General features: G+C 39.4%; 1 protein-coding gene and 1 long non-coding RNA gene across 4 annotated transcripts in view; one reads left to right on the forward strand and one right to left on the reverse strand.

Moving 5' to 3' along the window:
* Window positions 1-12,288, forward strand: part of LOC107319971 (cell surface glycoprotein CD200 receptor 1-A-like) — a 34,268-nt gene extending 21,980 nt beyond the window's left edge. For 2 of the 3 annotated variants that reach the window (XM_015875394.2, XM_015875387.2), the window contains 5 exons: window positions 7,707-8,012; window positions 8,998-9,246; window positions 9,968-10,067; window positions 10,550-10,601; window positions 11,001-12,288. In XM_015875394.2, the coding sequence (XP_015730880.1) occupies window positions 7,763-8,012; window positions 8,998-9,246; window positions 9,968-10,067; window positions 10,550-10,601; window positions 11,001-11,123 (774 nt within the window). In that variant the 5' untranslated portion in view covers window positions 7,707-7,762 and the 3' untranslated portion in view covers window positions 11,124-12,288. The remainder of the gene's footprint in view (window positions 1-7,706; window positions 8,013-8,997; window positions 9,247-9,967; window positions 10,068-10,549; window positions 10,602-11,000) is intronic. The other variant, XM_015875407.2, reaches the window with a different exon arrangement.
* On the reverse strand, window positions 11,033-14,599 carry LOC107319988. Its single transcript, XR_004308962.1, has 3 exons — window positions 14,560-14,599; window positions 14,123-14,370; window positions 11,033-11,137 (listed from the first exon to the last, which is right to left on the reverse strand). It is a non-coding gene; the product is annotated as an uncharacterized LOC107319988 (long non-coding RNA).
* Between the last annotated feature and the right edge of the window lie 9,652 nt (window positions 14,600-24,251).

Below are 24,251 nucleotides of genomic sequence, written 5' to 3' on the forward strand. Positions count from 1 at the left end.
GCTGCCATATAGAAAATTCTGATAGTAATTTAGCAATTTATATCCTAGTACAAAGATCTTCCATTTGTTTATCTTTCATTTCAGTTCAAATGAGACTTTTTAAGTGTTCACAGGCTCTCTGTGACGCTAGAAGAGGAAAATAGATGCAGAACTCAACCTATTATACGTGGTCTCTTCCAAGTGTCTGGTACTGCCTTTTTGATCATAACTTGTTATGACTAATATAAGGTATTCCTTCCAAGATACAGTTAGTCATTTAATTGTGGTTTATCATTGTTTCAGTTCTTTATATGTCTAAATTTAATGTGTCATTGTCACAGAGAGGGGGAAGGGAGGGAGCTGGGATGCTCCAAAACACATTGCAGATTGTGACAGCAAGAAATGAAGATACAAATACACAAATAGGACTGTGCCTGAGAAATCAATCTACTTACAGTGTAAAAATCTCTTTAGCACCTGAATTCCTATAGAAGCTGTCATGGAACTTGAGTCATTCTAGGGGTAGGACAAGGTTTTACCTGCCACAAAGAATAACAAGCTAGAAATTGTTCCTACTTGAAAAGAATCAGAAGTGTTTTCAAGCTGTTTAGCTGTCTTTGATTATGCAGTGATTCCTCTGAAAATTTTAGTGGTTTCACATTCAAATTTTCCTGTTTTTAAAATACTTATTTCTCATTTTACTGTGTGAAATACTCTGAGAAACAAGAAAAATGACTAAGTGATACCGCAAAAGAATTGGCATAACTAGTTACCCACCAGAGCTGTCAAACAGGCTACATAAACCATGTTAGAAAAACAAGGCAATTCATTTCCCCAGCCTTTTTCAATTACAGTAATCTTAGCATGACAACAGTAACCAGCCCACTTCTGAAGCACAAATACCAACTCCTCCTTTGAGCACATTTTTTTCCTGAGTGAGGACATGTCCATTTTCAAGTTGGAATTTCACAGAATCACAGAATGTCAGGGATTGGAAGGGACCTTGAAAGATTGTCTAGTCCAGTCCCCCTGCCAGAGCAGGAACACCTAGATCAGGTCACACAGGAATGTGTCCAAATGGGTTTTGTAGGCCAGCAGAGAAGGAGACCCCACAACATCTCTGGGCAGCCTGTTCCAGCATTCTGTTACCCTTAATGCGTCAGCACATTGGAATGGAAACTCATTACGCTGGAATAGAGCTCATGAACATCCTCAAATATTGCTTAAAATCTGTACAAAAGTCAAGGGGAGACACTGACAGAATGAGATAATGTTATTTGAATTTTAATAAGGTGAACTTCTGAGTCTGGAGTCAAATTATAGGACTTTAGTCTGGTTTTCAATCCTGTCTCCAACCTCATTAGTCTGTCAGAGGAGGCTCCAAACTGAAATCTGTTGACGTGGGATTAATGTCAATAACCAAATTTGGATAGTTCAGCTTAGAGCTGTACAGGACTCTCTGAATCTTAATTGCCTGTTTTCTGCATCAGAATGATTGACAACATGTTCTCCAGGGCTCTGCACCTTCTGACAAACAGAAAAAATGATTGCCATTTCTAGGAGTTCACTCACTGGAGAAAAAGACCGAAAATGATAAGTTATTTACAATAATGTGTAGGTATGTGACCCTTCATATAGTCTCTCTTAGATAGAATGAAATCATTAGCAGGGCTGACATTTAATTATCATCTTTCCTTATCACCACAAGGAGACAAATGTGATAGCTCACGCCTCTTCAGTTTTCTTTTTGTCCACAGACCCACAGAGAGAGAGGCCTTTGCTGAAGTGGTTATTCACTTTTTCAGTTGCAGCAAGCTATCAGCTCAATTCAGCTCAGCTCAGCTACAACATGGGATTTCACCTTTTGAGAAGTAGCAGTGCAATGTACTGGCTTGATTCCAAGCCGTCGTTCAAATAGCTAAATGCTGATGTGTATGGCATATATGCCCTGATAATGTGGTTCTTAAACCAATCAGATATTGCAGAGGAAACTTCAGCAATTGAATATTTGGCATTTCACAGCATAAAAGAACTACCCTGGGAAATAACGGTGCAGTGACCAGTTTGAACTTTAATACCTACAGCACCGAACCTTTCCTCTTTAGCAGTGGAATAGTTTTGTCTAGTTTACCTGCACAGAATATATGCGTCCTTTATGTTTAATTAAATTCCTGAAGAGAGGGAGATTGTGTCCTCCTCCAGAGCTGCTGAGTTCATACCCAAGAGTGGAGGCTGGGGCAGGCTACATATAGAAGAGACAGAAGTGATGGAAAAAGAAGACAAGAAGAAATTATATAAAATCCATGCAGACTGAAAGCAGGTAGACTAGAAAAGAGGACTAGGGGAAAGAAGCCATTTTGTAAGAGGTACAGAGAGCATTTTGTTGATGAGTACAGTCAACAATTATAAGTTACCTGAAAAGTTATCACTTCCTTGCATATTGGTTTATGTTCTAATAACACATACTTTTAGAGGCCAGAAGGGTTTTGGAATGCTCACTACAAAGAAACAGTATGGCATGATCAACTGCAGCCCTTGATTAACAGGAGATCCTTACAATACCTTCAAACTAAAGTAAAGCTGTGGCTGACCAGGAAGAACAGGACAGAGATGAGGATAATTTCCATTCAACAACTACCTTTGTGCTGGTTGATCCCATAGCTCATGGATGTTCAAGCTTTTGGCTTGTCTGGGCTGCACAGCGTGGAGAGGAATTGTGTAGGGCTGCATATAAAATATATTGTATTTTTAATGTGTATAAGTAACAAAACTTGTCTTATTTTTGAATATTTTTTATTTACTTATTGTGAAACTGATGTATCACTCTGGTTCAGTAGCAGAGATAGAAATTCTTATTGACTTCTAAAGATTTTTGTCAGATTTTTGATGAAATTTTACTGTCCTATTGCTTCATCCCTGAAAACAGTTGCTCACAAATGTATGTACTGCCACAAAGCAATGACACAAATAAGATGTGGTTGTGAAGTGATGGTTATTTTTCTTGGGTACAAGAGGGCTTATAAAGGTCTGGTAAAGAGACATCATCAGATTTTTGAGTTGAATATTTGATCACAACCCCATACACTCCATTTGAAATTTCAGAGACAAACGTATTTATGACAACTGAAAATGGAGTTACAAGTATAAAAAAAAAGGATTTTTTTTGTAATCTTGAAACCTGCTTCTGAACACTTTCATCAAAAGGAAAGCACAGTTGCATATTCTTCACTGACCACAAGACTGCGTTTAGCCAGTGTACTAAAATGCATAACATTATTTGACATCTCTTGAGTCAGCACCTCACTGTGCCCCGTGTCCTGCTTTCAGCTTTCAGCCCAGACAAGTGCTGCTTGCACAGCACTGTGTGGTTGTTGTGAATGATAGGTGTGCAGTCAGGGCTGCTTGGTGGGGCAGAACTGTTGCCATGATGGCGTGGGGTGGGGGGGGGGGCCCACAAGGCTGGATGGGCTGGGCAGTGGGTGACCCACAGGACACGGGTAAAACATACGTGCCATAACTATTAGCAGACTAATTCTGAAGAATATATATTTTAGTTTGTGTTTAAATAAAGCTAATTCTGTGTTTATGAATAGAAAGTCTTAACCTCATTAGACTACGTCTTAGTTTGAAACAGAAGGAAAAGCAAATCCTGTTTTTAATCAGAAACTGTTAAAAAAAATGTATGACATTGTTCTTTATAAGCTCTAGTTTTGTAAATTTTCATCAAGTATTAACCATACAGTAGCAGTGTACCTCCATGTGGCTGACAAGCAGAGCTAATGAGCAAAGGAGCAGCAGAATCTGGCCACACTAGTTATGGAATGAGGTATCCACATTGGACAGGCCCAGCAGTTATGTCTTGCTCCTTCACCATTTTCTTTCTTTTTCAACTCAACAACACACAGCCAGAGTTTTAAGATAGCTCTAGGAGAATACTAATGGGGTCATAAGATATGATAAAACCTAGTAATACATTTCTGTTCTACAGAGGAAAAAATATCTTCCTTACTCTACTTTAAGAGGAGGTTTTCAGTCAGTTTAGAAACAGAAGTCAACCAAACCTCTCATTATTTTTGGCACACACATCCTTCTTCAGCATAGGAAGTCTAAAGGTTATGATTCTAGCAACATACGTGACAAAAGAAGAAAAGCAAGAAAGAATGTGTACAATTCATATTTATATAAATGCCACTTGCCTATACTCTAATAATGAAAGAGGGCACTAAAGTGAAAGCAGTTTAACATTATGATGCTTCTTTTAGTAGTCAGGTGTATGAATGAATAGGACAAGCAAAAATATTTCTTACTAATTAATCTATCATCTTGAGAAAAATATTTGCCTTATTTAACAAGTTATAGGGGAAATCAAAACCCTTCTACACATTTATCATAAACCTAAAATTGTACTTACATATGACCTAAGAGATTTTAAGCTGACTCACGTGGCTTATCATTTCGAAAGAATAGTAACTGACTAATCCTGGGGAGACTACAACAGAAAGGCATAACAGAAAGCACTGCTTTTGCTCCCTTTTTCTCTCCAGTCCTGAAGCATGCAAACTCATTGTGGGGAAACTGCCCAACACAATAGGCTGCTTGGTAAATGCATAGTTGAATGACTATTAAGCTGATATTCCTACAGAATGTACAAGAAAGCATACACCATTATGCATGCACAATTTTGCCTTTCCTTGTCAACACTGCAAACATCAAAAAAAAACCAAACACCCACCAACCACCTCAGCTCCAACATATAGTCTATTTGAATGCTTAGGTTTGCTTAGTCATTTAGTCATTAGATGAGGTCAGCTATAACTGATAACATGACTTAGCTCTGAGGCACTTGGCCTTGTTAAGCTTGCAGAGGAAACACTTTGTTCTCCAGTTTTCAAAGACATTCATGGAGCTCACATGCAGAAGCCACCCTGAGAGAAAAGGCTCTTTTGAGTTCTTTTGCTGGTAAAATAATCTGATTTTAAAACACGCACCTCATATTTTCTTGAAATGACATTTAGCAGAAAAAAACTCATTTAAAACACCTTCAGTGTAACAATGTACCAAAGAATACTAAATAAGTGAATTAAGACAACAAGCATTTGAAAGACTGGTGTATAATTTATGTATGAGAAAACTGTGAATCATAAGCACTTTTTATTTTCAGCAGTGCTTGGAAACAGTAGCTGATAAATTCTGGCAAAAATAAGTAGCAGAAAGCTAAGTGTTATTCCCATTATTTAATGTAAATCAGAAGTGGGTGGTTTAGTATCCTGCCCCACCAATTTTCCTCTTCTACCAGAAAAAAACCCCCACAAAACTATCAGGGTTACTCTCTGATTTATATATTATACTGCTGAAGTAACTAATACTTTACAGCATTGTGTAATGTAGAGGAGGGCAATATTGCAGCCACATCTCTGACCAATCTGCAAGAAATAGGTCTAGGTTTGGAAAAGAATTCACATGAAGGATATTTAATCCTCAAATTAAAGAGCAAAAACATTTAAAGGGAATTTGTAAGTAAGATAAGTACAGTGAACTGTGCTAGTTTCACAAGATGAAAATACCTTCCAAGAACGCAGTTAAACAGAAGGAAAAGTGGTTGACCTTGAAATGATCATTCATTTGGATTCCAGAAGATAATGAGATATCAAGCAAAATTAAGGTAGAACCATCTGCTGATCTCTCAAACAAACTAGTAGTAATGATCTGGCTAATAACTTAAAGGTGGTGCTCATTAAGACCATTTCTTATAGTGTGGTTCATGTCAGGGCCCTGGGCAACCTGATCTAGTAAAGGTGTATGTTTGGTGGCTCTGCTATGCGGGGGGGTTGGAACTACATGATCCTTGTGGTCCCTTCCAACCCGGGTCATTCTGTGATTCAGGAAACTGATTCTGTGATTCAGGAACCTGATTCTGTGATTCAGGTCTTCATATCGTGTTGGCAGAGGTCACAGAATTCCAGTGCTAAGCAAGAGACTGAGAAATAGAGGAAGGTCAAGGCTGGGGAAGACTTTGACAAAGATCTGAATGATCAAGCACAAATTAGGTCTTTAAATTATTTGTATTTAGTATAGAATAGTGTAGTACAGTTGGAAGAGACCTCCAGAGATTATCTAGTCCAACATCATGGCTAACCAAAGTTAAAGCGTATCACCAAATGTTCCCTGAATGCTGACATACATGGGGCATCAACCACCTCACAAAGAAGCTTGTTCCAGTGTTGGGCAACTCTCATGGTAAAGAAACTCCTTCTGATGTCCAGTCTGAGCCTCCTCCAGTGCAGCTTTGGGCCTTTCCCTTGTGTTCTATCAGCACTTAACTTAATTCTTCAGGAGTTCATTTATACATATAGATAGACTGCTGATTTTATGGGTTATTTAGATTCTCCTTCAACACAATCCAAAGAACAGAAAAGTCCCATCCCCTCCACAGCTGTTCACATTATCTGGATACCTATGCCTTGGGATTTGGTTTCCTCTCAATCTCAAAAGAACCTTGCAGAGGAAGTGAGCTACGTATGTCATAATATATAAGGGACTAATCTTAAAGAACAACAGCAGATAACTTTTCTTTCATTTCTGAGTCCTTGTCTACATAAATATTTACAATGAACAACACCCATCATGTTACCTTATTAAGGAAAAGATCCCAGTGTGGCTAGTTGAAATAAAACAAAACTGTCCTAAATAGGATATCATTTTTAGAGGCTTCATAGCATTGTAATTATCAAGGAAACAGTGAAAGGTTAGAAACCTGATTCCTTGGACATATCAGCTGAAGACACAGGCATATGAGCAGTTATAAGGCTGGTCTATATAAAAAGAGCTAACATTTAAAAAATGATTCAGTCCTGATAGCTTGTGGAAAAAAGTAATTCATGGACACAAAGGAAAAAAATAAAGATACTAACTGTAGCAACTCAACCAAATAAAAAATGTTCTTTTCTAAGTGTTGAATTTTAGTAGTGGTTCCATGATGGTGTAAGCAGGAGAACTGTAAGATAGTGTAAGCAGGAGAACTGTAAGATAGTCTCACATTTTTAGATGTCTAATAAAAGGATAAAAATTGTATTCAATTGAGGAAAAAAGATTTTTTTTTTTTTATCATGACAGTAGACAGTACCTTAAGAAAAGGGGCTATTTGTTCCTCCAGAAAAAGGAAAACGAGATCAGTCTGTATCCTTGCTACCCATCAGGACAGTAGAAATCAAAGGCTTTCTGATGAAAGACTGCCAGTAGAGAATCCGATCCAAGTAACAAAACCAAGGACAAAGTAGGTTCCAAACCTGAAGAAGTGGCAACTACACAGAATTTGACAGAGAGCACAAAGGCACATGGCTAACAAGAGACAGGGAACTACTAAATGAATGCTACACAACAAATGTTTAAGCAACAAGCAAAGAGTTGAACACATCTGAATAAGTTGCTGATCCAATGTGATCCAAAACCAATGCGCTGGAGCACGATTTTCTTCCAGTATCTCTCTCATCCAATAAGTCCCACTGGGAAATATGTTGATAGAGTAGACTGTAGTAGCCCACTGGTTTCACAATCCACACCTGTAACAGCAGATGACAGACAACTTCAGGATAAACAAAGACAAGGCCTCACTCCAGAACATAGCATGGCTGACGTCTCCATGTGAAGCACAGACCAGAACTCTGAGGCCATACGTGACATCCTAGAGCACCTTTTCATACATCCTTCTCTTTCCTTGTCTCCTCCAGGAATTAACAGAGTGTCAGCATACCTGGGTCATAGCGCTGTGATTGCCTGCCCTAATATGACAAATATAACTATGGTAACGTGGAAAATAAGCCCCAAGAGTGGAGGCCAGTGCACCTTGGCATACTTGAACGCTACGAAGATAGAAAGAATCAACTGCAGTGACAGAATAAACTGGAGATCCAAACCAAAGTGGGATCAGGCACTTGAGATACAGCAAGTAGAAATGGCTGATGAGGGAAATTACACCTGCGAAATGGTAAATGCTGATGGGAATTTCCACCACCACTATCACCTGACTGTGCTAGGTAAGGGTCTCCTTCCTCATTTCACTGTTCTCCAGAGGACTGTGTCCAGGCCTGGGCATACAAAGCTCCTCTCCTTGTGCACTGGAAGAAGTGTGCAGTAAGAAGTGGAGCTTTCTCATGGGAATGAATGGTCACGTATTTCATTGAGAGTAATTCAACTTCTCTTTCCTTACTTGACAAGATCTTTCCTTCTCTTTCCAATTCTCTTTCCTTCCGTTGCTTCTTCCTTCCCTGTAGAGTTACAAGTGATGAGTGCAAAGCAATTTTCAGTACTCTGAAGAAGAATTCTGAATGAGCTCACTGTTATGCTGCAGTCACTCAGTAATGGCTGCTTGGGGCAAGTCTAATTCAGCCTTGTATTGTAGCAAATTGCTTACCTCCACATCCAGGGATACTTCTCTCAGGGCACATGGCCATAGTATTTCACTCAAATGCAGGTGTACGGTGGAAATAATACAAGTAAGGTATAGTACAGTTGGAATAATACAAATATAGATGGAAACAAACAGCTAGAGGGCAACTAAGGAAAAGGACTCACCAACGCTGATGCCTTCAAGATAGGTGCTCACCAATGTCAAGGCACGCCACAAGGACTCCACACAGGAGAAATCACCAGCAAGTAATGCTACCTTAGTGGTGGTCAGACCTTAAATAGGATCTGGGAGAGGTGGAGTCAAGCTCCACGCCTTCTGGGAGCACAGCTGAATTACCTTCACCTGTGCTCCCACAACTGACTTGTTGCTTGCCTCACATGGTTAATCAGAGGTTCAGGCTGTGATCAACCATTTCCCTTACAGCAGGAGAACTGTCCAGAATGAAAAAAGATACACCATCCTTGTCTCCTGTGACTTTGGAACACATTGCTGTGATGAGATGGCACTTCTACCTCTCCTCTTCTTGCTATGCTCCTTTTGGGTAGTCGATAAAACCTCCTATCCCTTTGCAGTAATCCACATGCATCTCCCCCCTTCCTGGTACTTTGCAGCTTCCCCAAGAATGGCTCTGTACTGCGATGACCATGGGAACCCTGTGTGCGAGGCAGAGACAGTGAAGCCAGCTGCTGAGATCTGGTGGGTCCCAGAGAGCGACTCCACACCCAGAGCAGACAGCCACGATAACGGGACAGTGACTGTTGTCAGCAGGTTCACAGCACATAGCACCAGTGGGAAGAATCCTACCTGCATTGTGTCCCATGCAACTCTGAACGAGACCAAGTCCATAGCCTGCTTCCCATGTAAGCTTCCCTTTGTGTGCTCAGTGTTCAAGTTCTGTTTAGCCCTCTGTTCACATTCTTGCACTACAGCTACAGACACCTACAGTGGAATTCTACAAAGACAAGTGCCATCCCACAGCACTTTTGCTCATAAACTTTGACAGTTTGTTTGTGTTCCAGTCACTATTTCCAAGTGGTTTTTTTGTTTGTTTGTTTGTTTGTTTGTTTTTCCCTAAGAGGGAAGTACATTAATGCATTGGTGTTCCTTTGGTAGTTGGAAAGCTGTAGGAAGCAGCCTCAGAGCAGACATGCTCTTACTGTTAAAATAACCATGTGGAACCAGATCGTCAGTAAAATCTGTTCAGATGCAAATGATTTTCTGCTTGGATCGTGGTAAGACAGAAACCAAATAGCAAATGGTGAGCAGAAACAAATAAATAACTTCATTCTGAGTTAGGAATCACAATATGGAGATATGCTGAGTCCTTGTGAGAGGCTCATAGTGCATAAATGTCATGAGTTGTCCAATGTGGAATCTGGGCCATCTGTTTTTGTTTCTGACACAAACTACATTTTTGCTTCTCAGACAGCTTTCATTAATGACTTTCCCTTTTGCTAAAGAGGACCCTATTTCACAAGCATGCTGAAAATGCATGTGCTAAAGCAGCTTTATGCTTACACTGAATAATTAAAGAAACAGAGCAGTAAGAAGACACAACTAAGACTAATTCATTGTGTTTAGCACACAGACACCTTGTCCTGTTTATATCCATCATTCTCGGTTTCCTGATCATCATCACCTTTGCAGCTGCCATTTACTATTTAAAGCTCCATGGTTACAGGTATGTACTTGTCTGATGTTAGTGGAAAGCTCTAAATACTGCTTGTGTCTTGAAATCAAACAATTCTGTCACTCTGTGCTTCTCAGGGTAACTACTGTGGGTGAATTAACCATATCAAATTTTTCCTGTCTCCTACTCCCGAACTAACTTTTGTCCCAGCTTTCTCCTGGAGATGTACAATTAGTTCAGTAGAAATTTACTAAGGACAAACTGTGGATCCTTACAGAGGGTTTTAATTTTAATCCACTTCCTCTTCATGTTTAAGCTCCCAAAAACATCAGAATACATCTGTAAAGAAAGCCTGGGTACTTAACTTTCAGGATCAGAAGTGAAGGACAGATAGACCTGAGATTTTTTAGCTTTATTCATGATCACAAGAAAAATGTTTTATAAACTTGTGATCAAAGAAGCTCAAATGCCCCTTCTTCCAAGCCTGCTATTGAGGGAGAAATTTGTTTTAATGCTTATTTTCTTTCGCACAGATTCTGTCACAAAACGAAACCTCCTGATATTATTCCTACACAGTCCTCACAGGTAAGGAGAATGACACAGGTCATACTATCACCAAATCAGGGATCCGCTACAAAAATTCCAAGCCAAAATAAGGGAGTGAGAATGGGAAGAGAATGAAGAAGAAATGAAATGACAGGAATCATTGTAGCTTTACACATCAAATCACTGAAAGAAGTCTTTGAAAGCAATATAGTTTCTTTGGTAGAAAAATCAAAAGAGGGTAGTTCGGTTGGGTTTTTTTGTTTGTTTGTTGGTTTGGTTTGCTTTGGCTTGGTTATTGGGTATTTTTTGAGTCAAAAGAGGAATTAGAATGGGAACATTATTTCTCAGTTACTTTCTTCATTCTAGATGAAAAGCTTGCAGAGTCTCACCAAAATAATCTACTTCATGTAGCCTCAATTTCTGGTTTTGTTTTACTAGGATGACACAGTGGAGGTGGAACCTTATACTACTTACGTGCAGAAAGAAAACGTAATTTACAACTCAGTATCTGATCTGACATTGAGGCAGAATCTTCCACAAGGACGGTCACCAGCAACATGATTGATTCAGCAACACTGGAAAGGGAAGAGATGATTTCTATTACTAGACCAGTCACAGAAATAAATTTCTCAAAGCATTTTGCCAAAGTGGAAGGCAACATAGTTTACCAGGTCTTCTTAAAGGCCTACATTTATTGATGAGTCTGCAAAGTTCTTTTTTCCCCCCTTTTTGGCCTTCTTCCATTGTAAAGGAAGGATGGGTCTTTTTTTCTTAGGGAAAATCTGACTGACCACAAGACATAGTTTTTCCTGGAAAAAATATGCTACGATTGGTTTTCCCTTTCCTGGTCTTGCATTGGACATCCTAGCTTTGTTGGTCATTTCTAGGCATTACTTTGATACACTTGACACTATGATGCACATATCTGGGAGATGTGAAGGGTGTTTAAGTCAAACACTCTTCAGTTAGAAGCCACTTTTTTTTCTAATTGACAAATGACTAACATAATGGCTCTGAGTACTGATCATCACAGAACATTTTGCTTAGCAAAAGTTATCAGTAGGGAAGACCTTCGGTCTCTCTGTTCTGAAAGTGGAAATGAGTCATGAATGTGCAAGTTCATTCACTAAAAAAAAAAGACATCACTAGCACGCTGCTTTAACTCATTAGGTTTATGTTCAGTATTTCCACTAAACATGTTCATCTGATTAGTCATATTATTGTTATGATTACGTTTCTATAAGATTATCTGGAGGTGGGGCCTTCCTAAATGCATTGGCGTTAAGGTACTGTAAAAGAATTACGTTACTCAAACCCAGTAAGCTATTTTTTAACAGAAATTAACATCGACTATTTCAAAGTGAAAAGTTCAAATATATTACCTATAACTGTGCAATAACATAGTAAAAGGACAAAAATCCTGATGATTGTCATATTTATTTTAAATACAACTGGAGATATTTTCACTCATGTCTAGATCTTTTATTACTACTTTTTTAAAATATAAGTGCAAGTCCACTTTGTTGTATGTAAATTAGCTGGTATATCTTAATGTGTCTCATGTTAAGGTTATTTCTTCTCATCTTCCCAAAATATCTTTTCAGAATAAGTAAATTAAAAAATATATATCTCTGTATATTAGCAGCTCTCAAGATTTTGGACTGATGTCTTACTAGCTAAAGTATGAACTGGCTTTACAGTAACAGTAAAGAGATTCATTTGTAAATTTCTGTTTACTGCCTTTTCTTTCAGTATTTTAAAAGACTGAATGAACAGCTGGCCTGATGGTAGGATCAGAAGCACTGGATTTTTCCTTTAGATCACAGGACTCTCTTTCCCAAACGTTGCTAGAGTTCTCTTTCGAGATAGTCTCCTGAGGGCTATGACAGTGCTCAGAAAAGACACTTCTACACTGAATGAAGATCCTTGATTGCATTACTCATGTAAATGAATGTGATCATTATTTTTCACTCTATAAGCTGTGAAACAGCCGCTTTTTGTCCAGGTGTCCATATGTATGCAAGTATTGCTTTTCTCCATCTCCTTATATCATTTTAAAATACAAGGGATCAAAGCTGCAAAATTAATTTAGAATACTGAAATATACATGAGCTACAAACATAAAGGTCTAAATAAACTTCAATTTCTGGTGTCTTCCCAAAGGAGGGAGCCAGTCAGTCACGGTCCTCTAAAATTCCAACCTTAAGTAGGTGTAATACTGTCTGAACAATCTTTCTTTGCATTGCAAACAACCACCACTTCTCAGATTTTTTTCCTATGGACTGGAAAGTCATTTATGTTGTTCAGTGTCCATAAAATGGGATTCATCCTGTGGGAGAGCAGCTTTTGAAGGTAGATTCTTTCCAGTATATATACAATATATTAAATTTATCCAAGTACAGAACCTGCTAATCTGCTGTCCAGCTACAGGGTTTTACAATTCTTTCCAGGTCCATTATATTGTACTAAACAGGTATGAAACAGATCTAGATTTTGCTAAGTTGCTAGCTGATTGATTATTTCCTTTGTCCTCTAATTTGTTCCACAATCAGGCCTGCTACCACGCACTTTGAGGCAAGAATCATGAAGGCTGTTAATGGTGGCATGAATGTTTTCTAACCTGAAGCCCAGTGCAGCCAAGTGGCTAGAAGGCCTGAACAGTCAACACAGTAAATTATCTTGCCCTTTCATGTAGGCAGGAAGGCCACACTTTCTGTGCTTAACTGATGAGCGTAGACGAGGATGCAACCAAATCCTCTTCAGCAAGTTGACAGAAAACAGGCTTTTCCCATATTTTGTGACTGTGATAAATGCATGCAAGTGTCTCAGGTTCACATACATATAAAATGATCTTTCTTCCAAGAAGAACAGAAGCTTCCTTTCTCCATTCCTCATTCTCTATCAAGCTACTTGCTATTTCTTTTTGCAATGTACTGCTACTGTACTACTGTCATCCTCCACACCAAAACTTCTTTGTCTTTTAGTGGTCAAACAACCCTACCCTCTAAAATTCCCCAGTATGTTGCAGTCACAGGAAGGAAGTTAGCGGCTTTTCAACTGCTTTCGTAAACAAGTTTTGGTTTTCACCACATTTATCAATGATCAATAAATTTGTGCTGCAGCGTTTACTTTTGCTTAATTTTATCTCCCACCTTTGCTGCTGTATTGTATTTACACACCTGCACGCCAGTCTCTTGCTAGTTTACAACTACCATTCCTGCTCTAATCAGGCATCATGGTTATCTTATGACTATAGAGAACCCTGAACACTAAGCTTACATGAACTGAATGTCAGCAGGTGCTGTGCTGCTCACTGAAAAGCAGCAGCCTCCTTCAGAATAAGGGCTTATTTTTTAGGATGGCACTGACAGCATGAAAATAATTGGATATACTATAAATACTGCGATTGATGAAAGCTGCAAAACATCAGTTGTTGGGCCTCTCTAACCAGAAACTAATTCATGGGGACAGAGTCAACCCCCTCACCACTCATTACAGCAATATATAAAATTCCATTAAAACACAACTTTTAGCAGCATAGTCATTATATTACCAATTACCTGCTTCACACAGCTTTCCTAACATGATCCATTAACTGTTCAGCACTCCATCAGGCTTCAGGACTTAGAACTCTTCTCTCCTGCCAGTATCACCTCCTTATACTTGTGGCTTATTATTCACAGTCTTGTTTTTAATCCCCATGTCCTTTGTAGGTTCCCTTGTTTGGTGCGTGACTGTCCTGATGTTCTGCCCAGCTTATTGCCAGATATGAATTAAAATGACTTCAACATCTTCTGTTTTCATCGTTCTGAAAGATAAATTTAAGTTTTGACATTAAAGCTCATGTCTTTCACGTGATCACTGATCTACGCATTTAACTGCAGATGTAGAAGGGACTTCCTTTTATATAGAGAGAAAATGACTGTATTTCCTTATACAAACCTAGGAAAATCTATTGACAAGGGGCTGCTAAATAAATAAGTTTCAGAAAACATACATTAAAAGAAATTCAAAAGTTCTGAAATCTTTATAAGCAGTGTAAGAAGCGATTCATATTCTACTGGTAGGGGAGGAGAAGTATGCAATGCAGTTAGTCATAACTAGAAAGCAAAAATACTCTTACAGAGAAGGAAACAAATGCGCAGAAATTACTGAGCAGAGAAGTTTCATTACTGAGCATGTTTCACTAGTCAGTACATCAGAAAGGCTTCCATAGCCTGTTCTGTTCTCCCTGACATTCACTATTGAGGAAGTATCTCTCTCTGGAAGACTGAAGGTGACAAATGTCTTTAACCACGTGTTACATTTAAAAATAATTGCACTTTTGCTTTATCTAATTTAACTCAGATGGGACATCCCTTGGTTAGGGAACTGCATAAAAAGGTCTATTAGAAAGGTACTTCACACCCCTACTTCCTTCACACCCCAAACAATGTCTTTCTATGACATACTGGAATGACTGCCTACTGCACAGATCAAATTGCATTGTCATTCCTTTGTGGTACCCAAAATCTACCTCCATCATCATGGCCCCTTGATACATTTAAAACTGTAAGCATTACAAGGCAAATGCTATATTTAAGCCCTGAATCTGCAATCAGATTGCACAGAGGGATTGGAATTCAAAACAGGGACTCCAACACAGTGTGAAAATATGAATAACACAAAGAAGCTACAAACTGAGCGAGAGGGGAAGTATGTTTATGACCTATTATGACTCACACTATCCATTTTGCTCAAACATAGATCTTGTTTGCGTACAAGCTTCCTCGCTGATATTAATCTCACCATATAAAAAACTTGAGAATTCACAACTGTGTTTGTTCACCACAAATTCTGTTTGGAATTAGAACTGTTTCACATAGGCTAGATGCAGGTAGCACCTGTATTGGAAATGCTACACAACAACATCCTAGCCTGAGTCATCAAACTCAGAACACTGCTCTGATTGTTTTAATCTTTATAAGAGTATATTCTTATCACACTGTGTACCAGGCTCACTTTTTTTTCCTACATTTTCTCTCTTAGCTTCAGTCACGATTTCCTAGCCTTAATCCAGATGAAAACAGCTACACAGGAACATAAGTTAAAACCTATTATGACCACTAGATGACAGTTTCACCTCATCCTCTTCAAAACACTGCTACAGGAGGAATATTCCTTATCCATATACTCTATCATTGGATTTGGGATTCTAGTGATTCTTTTTCTTACATGTGGAACTTCTTTTGTGACACGGAGTTCTCACTTCAAAAAAACACATTTTCCTGAAGGTGACACAGTAATGCATATAAAACAATAGCAATATATAAGGCAATTCTGAATGCAACACACACAGTATAATATTCACCAACAAGCTCATTCAGAATTGATTTGTGACATCCCTACGGTATACACAAAACCACCATTTTGTAAATAGCTTTTTCGTAGTGTTGTAAGTTCTGATGGAATAGAAAAGAGAATGGGGAAAAGGCAGTGGGATATCTAGGGGCATGGCATTACAGAATCACAGAATCACAGAATCACAGAATTGTAGGGGTTGGAAGGGACCTCTAGAGATCATCGAGTCCAACTCCCCCTGCCAAAGCCAGGCTCCCTAACACCACGTCACACAGGAAGGCGTTCCAGGCGGGTCTAAATATCTCCAGCAGAAAGGAGAACTTTACCACCTCCAGGGCAGCCTGCTTCACTGCTCCGTCACCCTCACTGTAAAGAAGTTCTTCCGCACATTTTGCGCGAACTTCCTATGCTGTACTGTTCATTCCCCGATTACCCCTACTCCTGTCCCCACGCACTTACTGAAAAGAGCACCAGCCTCACCACTATGGCTCCCACACCTTCAGTATGTATAAACCTGGATCAAGTGCCCACTCTCAGCCTTCTTTTCAAGGCTAAAACAGACCCATTTCCCTAAGTCTCTCCTCATAGGGGCAGATGGCTCCCAGGCCCTTCACCATCTTAAGTGGCCCTCGCTGGGACTCTTTTCCAAGAGATCCCTGTCTTTTTTGTACTGGGGCAGCCCAGAACTGCGACACCAATATTCCAGATGAGGCCTCACCAGGGCAGAGTAGAGGGGGAGGATCACCTCCTTCGACCTGCTGGACACACTCTTTTTAATACACCCCAGTATGCCATTGGCTTTTTTGGCTACAAGGGCACACTGCTGGCTCATGGTTAATCTGTCGTCCACCAGGACACCCAGGTCCCTCTCAGCAGAGCATATTGGGAAGATGGAGGAATTAATGACAATTCAAAGGGCAGCAGTTAAGGGTAGTGGGTTATCTCCTTTTTCAGCACCCCACCTTCTCAGTGGGAACGCTCCTATTCCTTTTTATTACTCAATTTCAAATCCACCTACACCTGACACCCACAGAGCAGATAATTCTCTCCTTCAACCCCACTGGTTCACAAAACTCCTGGACTGCTCTTTCGGAAAAGGAAGCATATGGGTGTGAAGTCCCAGGACAAAGGTGTAAGGCCTAAATACTCCTGTTGCTAGTAGAGTCATTGACCTCAGTGCAGATAGTAGAGACGAATAGCATCTGCTTCAGTTGTTACTCAATTCAGACAACTGATGGTTATGTTCTAGATAAAATAAGCATCTGAAGCCAGCTTTGTCAGATTTCCTACTCTTTTCCCTCAGCACACACCTGTAACTCAGAGCAAAACACAACATATGAAGAGACTGAATCCACTTATGGGATCCACTGGTACCATGTGTGAGCTGAGCTTAATCTCCATCTTCCAGTTTGAGAAGAGGAAAAGGAAATGGGAAAGAGACCACAGCATAACAGCCCAGTGAACAAGAGTCATCAAAACCTGATGGAAAGCATGATGGAGAAAGTATACAGAGGCCACATTTTCTGCCTCCATGAAAGATTAAAGTGGGGAGGATCTTGAAAACTAAGGGGAGTTTATGCTGCCTTTTAATTGTAGGATCTAGGCATTCCCACACTCTATGTGTGGCCTTTCTTTCTTAAGAAAACCCCATAAAACATGGCCAAGAATTTCTATTCACAAGAAAACACAAGCATAAAAACCTGGTAAGAATGTTTTTGTCACCAGCCCTTTGCCCTTACATCTGTATCTTTTATGGCTGTCTCACACTGAGAGCCATGGATCAAATACATATTATTTAAAGTTTGCATCATAGCAGTCACTTGTCAGTCCTCTTTATGTTTCTCCTTGGTAACAACCTCAATCCAAGCCACTTGCCTCTGCTTTTTTTTTCCTCTTTCCACTTTTCTGCAAGCACTCAGACCTCTCAGTACTGAAATGCTGATAATAATCTTAGAAGTCTTATCAGCTGCCAAAATAAGGTTTCTGCGTCAAATTTTGTTACAAACACATCACAAGGGACTGAAGATGTAAGACATGAAAAGCTGTATATTCAAACACAAAACAATCACGACTGGGCATGGATGTATGTGATGTACCATACTCATTGGCATGCTGTTTCAGGAAAGGGAAACAGAATCATAGAATTGCTCGGGTTGATCTTAAAGATCAAGTGCAACCGCAACCTAACCATACTACCCTAACTCTAACAACCCTCTGCTAAATCACATCCCTGAGCACTATATCCAAACGGCTTTTAAACACATCCAGGGATGGTGACTCATCCACCCCCCTGGGGAGCCTATTCCAGTGCTTAACAACCCTTTCTGTACAGAAGTGTTTCCTAATATCCAACCTAAACTCCCCTTAGCCTACTTTTCCCAGACTAAACAGCCCCAGTTCCTTCAGTTGCTCCTTGTAGGGCAGATTCTCCAAGCCCTTCACAAGCCTTGTTGCCCTTCTTTAGACCTGCTCCAGCACCTCAATGTCCTTTCTGTATTGAGGTGCGCAAATCTGAACACAGCACCCAAGGTGAGGCTGTACCAGTGCTGAGTACAGGTGCAAGAATACTTCCCTTGTCCTGCTCACCACACCATTCCTGATACAAACCAGGATGCCATTGGCCTTCTTAGTCCCCTCGCACATTGCTGGCTCATATTTAGCTGACTGTGAGAATGATAAGTAGGTGAGTATGAGGCCCCTAGCTAGTTCTGTTTCTGGTAGGATGAAGAGCATGGACCTGCAGTAGAAACCTTAGAAGAAGTTATATGACAGTGGCTTAGAAATTAATAACTGTAGGAACATGTGTTTTAGGAGTGTTTTCTACTGCCAGTAGTTGCCCCTTTCCAACCGCAGGACCTATGAGGAAGAAGAGCAACTCAACACGTAACAGACCTGCTAACAAGATGAACCTGATGTAGGGGATATCCAAACCAAGAGCATGGCACAAATGTAAGAGATGCCAGTGCCACAATAGAGCAGCATGAGAGGTGATATGGAAGGTAGGTTGTTGGCTTTCTTTTTTTTTTTTCTTTTTTAATAAAAAAAGCTCTCTGCACCACATTCAAGCAGTGAGGTTGATGAAAATAGGCACTCCTTGTTCTCAAGACTTAGTATTTAAAGAGTAGTCAGAATACTTTAGAAGAGTAATAATATTGCCTGCCAGTAACACTTCTTTGACAAGGATTTTACAGCACTTCATCATTACTTATATATTCAATCTCACTGATCCCCTTTAAATCATCACTGATATTTTAAAGAGACAGGAACATGAAGGGTTCAATAATCAGCATACAGTCACCCAGAACTACACTGTGTCCATTCAAACATCAGGAAAGATCAACTGCAGTAGTAAAGATTGTTATAAACATAAGCACCATCAAATCCATTTTTAAAAAGCTGATAATACATTCAGTAAAAAATAGGCAAATTTATTTAACCCTAAAAGTCCCACTTTTTCCTTATGTAAAACAAGGTAATGATACTGATCTGCTTTGCAAGCTGCATGGTATTCTGCTTATGATACTCAGTAGAAACTAAGCATTACTTCTAGCATCAAAGTGTCTCCACACGTGAGCTTGACTATAATTAACTGTGAATACTGCTAATCCATTTAAGAGAACAGAAAGTAAAAACTATAATACCTAATCAAAACTGCCAAACTGCAGATAGATGGGGAAACTTGCCCTCCACTCCCACTCCCACTCCCTGTATTTCCACAGTGTCACAGAAGTGTGTATAACATTCTTACAGAGAATAATGCCAAGTTTTTAAAGAATAACATTCCTTTGGTATTTCACTTCAGATGTTACCTTGCTGCAAATCATTGTTTTTTCTCCATTTATTAAGTAATGCTTTTCATGGGACGCTGGTATTTATTTGCTTATTTATTTTCCTATGGTCTCCTCACATCACACTGACCAGTGTTCAGCAGTGCTTGAGCTGTACAAGCTGATGAGCTCATGCCCTAAAGTGGAAAGGTTACACAAGACTCAGCTGCTAACACTCTGAAGGCTGAGAATCTACAAACACTGCCACGTGTACGGAGGGGTGGGAGGGTGGCTTTAAAAAGAGTGGGAAAAAAACTGCAAAAACAATGTATAACATTGTGACTTTGGTTGTACGTCATCTGCTTTCATTTACCACTTCAGGCTCTACTGCACCAGCTGAAAGTAAACATTGTTTCTACTCTTTATAACCATAATCATAACCATAAAACAGGACAAATATATATATATATATATATCACTTAGATGAGTGAATGGGAGTGAAAGAGCCCAAGACACTAGATCTAAGGAACTAAAGTGGAGTAGAATGCAACCTGGTGTAGGGAGCCTGCTTTGGCAGGGGGGTTGGACTCGATGATCTTTAGAGGTCCCTTCCAATCCCTACAATTCTGTGATTATTCCAGGTAGCTATTCCTTATTGCTTTACTCCTCTTGTCATCAGAAGGAGAAAGAAATTTCTAGCTACTTTTAGGGGTTAGAAGAAAGAAAGTTTGTAAAAATTTCCATGGTAGCTTTTCAGCTTATAGCCAGATTCCATTAACCTTATTCATCCCATAAAGGGAGCAGATCTCAAGTCGCATACAGTCCAACATATGATCTCTTAATTGCTTTTAATGCAGGAGGATTGTATTTCTCATGCCCTGGCTAAAGATAAAAAGAAAATTGTTAGGGCAGGAGGTAGACACCAAAATGCCTTTTGATGCCAGCTCTTTTTTTCCCCTTTTTCATACTTTCATCCAAAACATGCTTACTTTGGCAGCCAAACCATAGGGCCATGAAATCATAAAGAGCCACTGTCCAATTCTTATTTCTACAAGACAGCAGACCAAATCTAATCCCTGCAAACTGCAGCTATTTTGATCAAAACTCTTTTGCCAAACTAGGAAATCTTCTTAAATTTTTGTTGTTGTTGTTCTGTCATCAGGATCTGGAGGTGCTCAGGAGACATATTTTTCCCAAGGGCTTTTGAGCTATTCTCATTTGCCTGCCTTTTAATTACACAAGGAAAAAGGATTGGGGATTGCTGGAGAGAGAGGGAGAAAAAATGACTTCTTCTGTTTAAGAATCTGCTTTCTGAAGACTGAATGAACGGTTCAAGGGATAATGAAGACTTGCTTCTATGCCGCTGGCTCAAATAGGAGGTGATTGAAGATCATTGCTCTTTTATTACCTATGTGTGTTACAGCAGTGTTTAGGGGCTAATCAGAATTGGCAAAGATAGAGTTTACATACTATACAAACAGGGAGTCGCAGACAGTCTTTGACCTAAGGAACTTACAATTTAAACAGACACACCAGATATGAAAGAACAGGGTATTATCAGAGATGTTTGAAAGCACATGCAATGTTGGCAGCATGTTCAGTGCTTTATTGCCCTTAGACCTTACTGGTTAGACCTTCCTGGACCAACATTAAGACTGTCAAAAACATACAAAGGTCTAAGAAACTTGAATGTATTGAGAAGGCTCACCTCAAATGACTAACTCCACAAGCTGATATACAGAGTTTCCATTTCTGTTGTGACATCCTGTTGAAACATAAATTCTTATGCCATTCAAGCAACAATAACAACCTAAATAATTAAATTTCTCACATCAAAAAAAGCAGCAACCAGTTCTTATAAGGACTTTTCTTCAGCAGACATCAGAGCAGTTAAGTTGAGACTATGTAAGAAACCATATTCCTGCTGTGGAGAGGAGAACATAGGCAGCAGATGGGATTCAAGATATGAAATAAAGGACAGGAATTAATTAGAGAAACAGAATAACTCAGAATTAGACTAGTAGGGTGGAATTCACCTAGAGCAAGACTGATCATATCATCAATATTATCAGAGATCTAACAACTGCAGGCACAGTGAAACAGAACAGGAAATTATGCGTAAACTTAAATAGAGTAATTTCTGCACTAATTCTCCATTGATCTTTGGATGCATTAAGTCCTCCCTTTCAGTCACAGGAACCACAGAATGTCTGAAGTGGGAAGGGACTTCAGGAGGTCACCAGTTCCCAGCCCTGCTCACGCAGAGACACCCAGAGCAAGCTGCCCAGGTCAGTGTCAAGGCATCTTCTGAAGATCTCCATGGAGGAGACTCCAGAGTTCTTTTGGGCAGTATGTGCCAGTGCTCTGTCATCCACACAGTAAAGATGTGCTTCCCGATGTTTAGACAGAAAAAAGTTGAAGTAGTGTGGAAGTACAGGCAGCAGTTTAGGATAGGGAACATTGTGTGGAAGTCACTTATGCAAGTATCAGTATTGGATTTCTGTTCTCAAGGAGGACGTTATGGACCTTTAATGTCATCATATTCAGACATTAATGCTCTGTGAAGTCAAATTCTAGTCACCGTAGCCTGCTAGGTGTTAATATATGATGCCGTAATGCATTATGAATTATATTCCTCTTTGATCTGCAACACAAAAACCTCCACCTCTCAGTAACGTCAGAATTTGATCTCACAGGAAAAATTAAGAACAGATTAGCTAAAACCTAAAACAAGTAAATAATGTCCTTTGGGGAATCATATCTGGCAGTTTACTAAGGAAATTCAGAAGTATAAATATTTGCATTAGGAGGTACACAGACTTCTCGTAATATTATATAGCTGATTCCAATTTGGAATACATGCTGTTTTGCTTAAGTTTATTCCATCTGCTTTTGAAATCTGACCCATGCCCCACATATAAACTTCATTATTTGCTCATCCTTTTTGTCCCTATCCCTGCATTTATTTATTTTTTTCCCCTGGGTTTGTCTTTTATTGGGAATTCCATGTGCTTTTAAAGTTTACCAAAGAACTGCTTTGATGAAAAGCTGTGAATAATAATAATAATAAGGCAGAATCCTAGATTGGTATTTACAACATAGTTTTAAACTGCATATCTATATATGAATATACAAATGTATGTATATCATTGTATGCTTATTTCATAGGATTACTGGACAGTTTAGAGATGCTAGTGAAAAACAGGGATAAAACCCTCTTCCTTGTAGAGTTTACAGTCTGAATAGTCAAAATAGACAGAGTGGAAGGAAAAACATCAAGCCTTCATGCCAGACCTGTACTTTAAAGCTTTTTTACCTCACTCCTTTCCAACATCTCAAAAGAAACTTGCAATTTCAGTAACACAGAGGGTTTTATACCCATCAGTAAAAAAAAAAATAAATGTGCAGTATGCAGGGCCAAAAGAATGAAGCCATTGTCAGCACAGTGTGACACATCTGCACTGGGGGTTTGCAATAGCGTTAGTGCACCAGGGCCCCTGCACTAGTGCAAGGAAGATCCTAATTAAAGCAATCTGTACAGCTCTAACTAGGGCTGGGCAGGCACCAGACTATGCAGAGATTCCCCACAGCTTTTAAGCGCACAGATGCTGTCTGGATCTTGCTGAATGAGCCCCATTCAGACGTGTCTACCCTGTGTCTGCAGCTCTCATATAGTCAGGTTCCTGTGATGGTTTATCGCTTCCCATTTCCAAAGCAGAAGTAGATTTAAAATAAATTATTTGAAGCATACTTCCGTCAGATCAGAAGAAGTTAACCTGAAGCTTGGAGCCCAGATTTCATCCAAAATGTTTCATTTTCCTTTACAAGGCCATATCACAAGTTACAAGTTCACAGTCTGAGAACCTGAATCTTTCACAGATGGATTCTCCTGAATTGATTATGGGAAGTAGGTGAAAATTAGATAGAAAAAAAGGGAAGTTGGTCTCAGTATATAGTCTAAGGATGGACAAACAATGACATTCATTCTTGATGCACTGGAAACTAAGGGCACAGGATCAGTTTCCAAATCTAACTTCACTGTTGGTAATAACTGGAGTGATAATGTGGTATATTAATCTTACACTGGAGGTCATGGATTTAACAGATAAACAGCAGAAGGTATACTTGCAGTAGAGAGTAGAGTTACTTCTAGAGCTTGATACTTTTCTGAAGAGAATGTGCTGATGCTAAGCAGTACTAGAAAACACCTCATTCCTATTCTCTGCAATGACAAACCCCAGCACCACTAAAATTCTTGGAAAGAAAACCACTTTTTACCAGCTGTGCATAGAAATATTCATCAGACACAGGTGAAAGTATACTCAAGAATTTGTTAGCTTTACTCAGTCTTAATGTACATAAGTTCTAAGGAGATTATGTGTGGACTACTGAAAATGCCTCAAAGACACAGCCCTTATGGAATTGAATCAGGCCTCTATCTGAAAACCAGATATGTAGTCAAAGTAGCAGTGCTAAGTAGGCATTAAGAAATAAAAAATGTGTCCTTGTCCTGGCTTCATCTTATTTGAAAGTAATTTAACTGTTTCACTTGATAGATCCCTAGATGGTTGCCAAAGGATTT

This window comes from Coturnix japonica, chromosome 1 (genome assembly GCF_001577835.2).
Source record: "Coturnix japonica isolate 7356 chromosome 1, Coturnix japonica 2.1, whole genome shotgun sequence".
NCBI classification, from domain to species: domain Eukaryota; kingdom Metazoa; phylum Chordata; class Aves; order Galliformes; family Phasianidae; genus Coturnix; species Coturnix japonica.